The 6,000-nt window shown below is 48.5% G+C and overlaps 1 protein-coding gene across 1 annotated transcript in view; it reads left to right on the top strand.

Annotated features, from left to right (window-relative positions):
• Positions 1 to 333: 333 nt before the first annotated feature.
• LOC144143110 (uncharacterized) overlaps positions 334 to 6,000 on the top strand; it is a 49,711-nt gene continuing 44,044 nt past the window's right edge. Inside the window, exons 1-3 of the mRNA XM_077674916.1 lie at positions 334 to 482; positions 547 to 732; positions 798 to 977. Coding sequence (XP_077531042.1) covers positions 334 to 482; positions 547 to 732; positions 798 to 977 — 515 coding nt within the window. The remainder of the gene's footprint in view (positions 483 to 546; positions 733 to 797; positions 978 to 6,000) is intronic.

Genomic DNA, 6,000 nt, shown 5'->3' with positions numbered 1-6,000 from the left:
CTGTGAGGAGACCAGAGATTCCCTGTCCGGTTCATCATTGCTGCTTGTCTCTTTGAGAAGAATAAGAAACTCTATGGCAGAGATCCTGTTTGGTTCACTTGGAACAAACTGCACTGATTCCCGTCTCTCGCTTGTACAACTCAGTTGTGATTAAACCTGATTTCACGCTGATAAAAGAAAACGACGAGGCTCTCACGCCCCGCATGCCACTCACGCGCTCGCCATTCACGCGGTCACCCGGCATCGTCGTCGTCACGAACTGCTGCTCCCCCAAGAGCTATTGCCGCATCCTGCCCCAGCGGTCTCGATTTATCGCTCCAAGTAGCAGCGACTATGGACGCCAAGGACCAGGAGGCAGTCTTGTCTAAGTCAACAACCGACGTGACCGGGGCGCTGTCGTCTGTTACGGGCGAAAAGCGCCACAAGAAGCGCTCCAAGAAGCCTGCAAGAAATCCTGGCGACGCCGCCGGGAAGGAAGACAGGTAAGCTGATTCCTATCAAGCGCAGTGCACCTGCCAATGGCTGCTCTTGCTCCTTCCCCCCTAGCACCCCCCTTGAATTATCCGCGCATGCTGGGACGAAAATGAAGTCACCGGGCAAGGAAGCCGTCGTCTCTCCGTCTAAGACCGAGGTGACCGGCACAATCGTGACGACGGCTAGAGGCGGAAAGAGCCGGAAGAAGCACTCCAAGAAGCTGGCGGACGCTGGAGCTACGGCACCGAAGGATGAGAGGTTAGTTTATCCAAAGGAAGCGGAATACCACCACAAATGATTATCCTTATCCTATCCTTTTCCAGTGCCTTGGAAATGTCGGAAAAAGCTGGGGCGAGAACAAGGACTCCGGACGCGGGAGCAGTCGCCTCGTCGTCTAAGGCCGACGCGTCTTCGGCACTGTCGCCGGTGCCCGCAGAGGAAACGCGTCCCACCAAGACTTCGAAGCACAGCAGGGCGGCAAAAGATGACGCAACGAAGGACAAGTAAGCTAAAGGAAGTGCCTATTGTCGCGGCAACCGTGAGATTTAGAGTCAGGAATTTCTCAAGGCAGTCGCCTCTTTGGCACACCACGCTGCGCGCAGATTCTATGGGATAAATATTCCCTCTAAAGCCGTGTTTGTAGGTATACTTGTAGCGCTGTGGTATAGTACTTGGTGTTAAATGAGTAGGCTCAGTTTTGAATCCGAGAATGCGATGATTTTTTTTAGTTTACACAATTTTTAGATTAGCTTTTAGATTAAGTTTGTTGCAGCTGGACTGGATTTGGTAGGTTATGACGCGTTCGTTGAGGTTACGCTAGGTTCGGTGAGGTTATGTTATGCTAAGTTGCGTTAAGACGTAATGTTGTTCAGCATATTTTAGGCCGGCCAGCTTTTATGGAAACTGCCGGGAGTATTTCCCGGGGGTAATCCTCACAGCTGCCGTGAGGTTAGACGGAACCGCACAAATATGCACTGTGCGAAGTACCGGAACCGTGATTTACCCTCCCCTATTGCTGTCACAATTGTAACATAGAGAGCGGGATTTTTTGCCTTAACAGCGATAGAACTGCTGTGTTGTAGAACAGTTGAGCTTTCCGCGAACATGTTGCCGTGACCGTCATGACAAGGCGTTCGTAGAGGCGTTCGTTTATTCAAGAGAGGTTCACGTTGCTTCGGTGGATTAACCATGTCAAATCTTTCAATGTTTACACCGCTAAACAGTTCGAAAGCTTCGCATTATAAATCTGTCTTAAGTGCCCCTGAAGCTCTGGTAACGTATTGGTTAATGTAGGGGGAGATCTTTGCTGTTTTCATCCACCTTCCCGAGCTTTACGACCTGTCTTGAAGGGTGTTTGATTTTAGCCGCGTGTACATATAATGCTATTGTATCGATTGACTGACTGACTGACTGACTGACTGATTGATTGATTGATTGATTCATTGATTGATTGATTGATTGATTGATTGATTGATTGATTGATTGATTGATTGATTGATTGATTGATTGATTGATTGATTGATTGATTGATTGATTGTAGGGTTCAACGAGCCGACGCAACGCAGGCGATCAGGGGCGGCGTAGTGGAGGGCTAACGGATTAATTTTGACCACCTGGAGATCTTTAACGGGCGCCGAAATCTCGGGCACACGGGAGTTTTTGCTTTTCGCCTTCATCAGAAAAGCGGCCGCCGCGGCCGAGAATCGAACCCGTGACTTTGTGCTCAGCAGCACGACGCCTTAGCCACTGAGCCACGGCGGCAGGTTAAGCCCTATCGATGACACTGTTGCAAAAACAACTGCGGGCGTAGTAGCCGTACCATGCAATAATGCTGTTTGACTACGTTGAGATTACTAAAAAAAAATCCCGCAGTCTTCACCTGAAGTTCACGTTCTCTAATTTGCTCGAGGCATTTGTGGCCAAATCTGGTGTACGCACTCACTTGTCTAAAATACCTGCCGAGCGCCCACAGCTGATACGTATTTTCTGTTCAAGAAATTAGGTTTCACATCATGCTGGTAAACGGCTGCACTCCCACGAACTGCTGCCGCCCACTGGCGAAGTTCCCTCTGTTCTTCCCGTAGTCATTCTGCAAAAGTGTCATTCAGAGGCGGCGGGGCTGCAGGCAAACAATTTAAAATACATGCTAACGCAGAGACGCTAAAGAAGGCGGCCGGTTCATAGGACGTTTAGGGGCGAAACACCTTTGGACCTCGCTTTGTCCGTTGCTTGTCCCCTGGCGTCCGTGTGGACAGGGTTGCGCATGAGCGAGGAGGATTGGATTGGATTGGATTTGGATTGGATTGGATTGGATTAAACTAAATCGTATCGGCTTGGATTGGATTGGAATTGTACATACTGTACACACGCGTTGTCACTCATTTACATGCGCGAGTGGGCAATGCCACGGTTGATTTACAGAAAGAACGATCCCCAGTGCTTCGCCCACTCGTCATGATTCACTTCATGGAGATGCGTGAATTTTTACGCTTTTCCGAGAGCCTTTTTCGCCGGCTACGCAATAAAATGGTCACAGGGTAGATCTTTCGAATTTATATACAGACGCAAAGTGCTTGGTATAAAACTACTATACATAGCCGCGCAAAATCTGCACGCTGGCACTTCGGTATGTGGTTGCAGAAATATTGCCCGAAGAAATTGATTGAATAATTGTAGGGTTTAACGCGCCGACGGCACGCAGGCGATGAGGCGCGCCGTAGTGGAGGGCTCCGGTTTAATTTAGAGTATAGACCACCTGGGGATCTTTAACGTGCGCCGAAGTCTCGCACACAGGGTCGTTTTTACTTTTCGCCTCCATCAGAAAAGCGGCCGCCGCGGCCGGGAATCGAACCCGCGAACTCGTGCTCAGCAGCGCAACGCCTTAGCCTCTGAGGCCCGAAGAAATACCTCAATACTGTGTCTGGACTGTTTCATTGAATATGTGCCGTGGGAAGCTCATAGATTCCCAGGCATCAACGCACAATGTATATACACGACACGTTACATTGTTCGGTATGATTGAATTTTGAAAAGTACTTCGGGCACAACAGCTTTTGAGGAATTCAGTGTCGAAATTCTCATTTGAATGCGTCACGGCGTAACTTTAAGGAACCGCGTTTTAAGGTATAAAAAATAGGGAAGGAATCTGGGGAGCACCCGCTGGGAGAGCGTAAGAGGGTAACCGCAGGGACGGAGGAGGTCGGAGTGGGGCGGGGTCTAGGCAATAGCGAGCCCCAGGAAAGGCAAATACCAACGCCACAGGAGGGTTGGGCGCTGCCTCACGCGCAATATTACCCTCCTTAGGAGGGGAAGGTACAGAGCAGGCACGGACCCAGGATTTTTTTTTTTTTGGGGGGGGGAGGGGGGGCTGCAACCCAAGTTAATTTTTCTATGGAAACCAGGAGGGGGGGGGGGTGCGGCGGGGGTACCGACCGTCACAAGTGCAAACACGATAAACACCCAGCGTTCGCCATAAAGGCGCGTAAACATCCAAAGCGAAATTAAGTTAAGCGCACCCACCTTTCTCATGAAGGCGAGAGCGACAGCGCCCGTCTGTTCAAGATTTCGGGGCACGTTAAAGATCACCAGGTGATCAAATTGATCCAGAGCCCTCCACGACGGCGCGCCTCATCGCGTGAGTAGCGTCGACCCGTTAAACACCGCAATCAATCAATCAATCAATCAATCAATCAATCAATCAATCAATCAATCAATCAATCAATCAATCAATCAATCAATAAATCAATCAATCAATCAATCAATCAATCAAATCAATCAATCAATCAATCAAACCATGAATCAATCAATCTATGAATTGGTCAATCTATCAATCTCAATTGATCAATCGACCAATCTATCAAACAATCAATATATCAATCGGTAAATCAAATTAGGTGTGTATAATAGATACGCCTGTAAGATTCACAATCCCATACTTGGCATACAAGGAATCAGATCGAACAGACTCGCGCCTCAGGAAGAAACGTAGGAACGACCCTGACAAAAAAAAAGTTTACCACAAGCGAAAATGTAAAATAGATATCTATTACCGGTTTGTTGAGTTAATCTTGAAGAGTTAGAGTGAAAAATACATTGGCGAAGCGATCAAAGTTCTTTTGGATCCCTTGTTTACTGTTGTAGCTAGTTCAGTGACAAACCCGACTCATAAAATTATTAAAGAAATTTCTGGCGCCGCCGTTCAACAGCGGTGAGCGCTAGACGCTGCGGGCTTAGACGTACTGCGCCCATGGCGGAAAATTAGAAAAAAATCACATAAATAGAGCAGAAAAGTTGCTACGTCAGGCGACTCGACTAGTAACTTTTGAAGCGTAAGTTAAAAAGATGTAATCACGCTCAACCGGCGACGGCGTTTTCTCTACTATATTTTTAAATAAAAAGAATTCGATCCAATTAAGCCAACTGTACGTCCCTCTGTCGAAACGACAGCGATGGAGAAACGCGAAAGTGACCAAAACCAACAACGCGCTTCGTTGACGTGGCGTGCCTTGACGATCTCCTATTGGTCGAGTCGGGTTCCATTCCCGGCCGCGGCGACCGCTTTTCTGATGGAGGCGAAAAGCAAAAAACGCCCGTGTGCACGAGAATTCGGCGCTCGTTAAAGATCCCCTGGTGGTCAAAATTAATCATCAGCCCTCCTTTACGGCGCGCCTCACAGCCTGCGTTGCGTCGGCTCGTCAAACCAACGCCGCCTGTATAAACAGTGCCTAACGCGTGAGCGAAAACTGGCCAAACAGCCACTCTCCTGTTGCTCTCTCCTACCCTTCCCCGCTCCGTAGCCTTCCAGCGTGCTTTCGTGTCCGCCAGCCAGCGCCGCTTCTCGGAAACTATGCAAAATAGCGGAAAGTTTGTTTAGCGTTCCCGAGGCGGCGCTCCTACGCCTTCTTGTTTTTCACCATGCCTATCTGTCTTCGTCTGTCACTGATAAAACTTCCTTTGTCACGAAGCAAAATCCCTTGCGCTGCAGCAGGCTGATGCCGGCTTTGCGCGCTTATCTACTCGGATCACAGGCCCTAACATTTTTTGAGTGGGGCATCCCACCTCTATCCACTCCGCATTTAGGTATTGTTTTGACCCCACTGTTCGCACTCCGCATCGGTACGCACTTCTAAAATTGAGGACTGTACTGTAGAAGCGCCCGGACAGCGTGGCGGGATCCCAGCTGCTTATTCTTTTGTTTCCTATAATTTTCTGAAGTTTACAAGCACGTGATATTATTGGAAAGTAATCGTAGAAGAGAGCGCCTGAACAAAAAAGGCGCACGCAAGTTTTTCTTCTCTAAATACTCCAGAAAAAAAAATCAGTAAAATAATTGCTGCCCCAACAGAAAATATCGTTTTTCTGTTAGCTCGTACCAACGGATTACGATATTTATAACCCGACAATCAGTGTGTTCTTACTCTATTTCAGTTCGCCTCCGTCTTTATCTTTCGAAAAATGCAGCAAGTATGAAGCGAGCGACACGTTGAACGAGATCCCCAGTGCGCCACAGAACTAGCGCCCCGTCGC

This window comes from Haemaphysalis longicornis, unplaced genomic scaffold (assembly GCF_048455015.1).
Source record: "Haemaphysalis longicornis isolate Haplotype H1 unplaced genomic scaffold, Haemaphysalis longicornis Haplotype H1 scaffold_6, whole genome shotgun sequence".
NCBI classification, from domain to species: Eukaryota; Metazoa; Arthropoda; class Arachnida; order Ixodida; family Ixodidae; genus Haemaphysalis; species Haemaphysalis longicornis.
The sequence above is the reverse complement of the archived record's forward strand: the minus strand, read 5'-3'. Positions and strand labels throughout refer to the sequence as shown.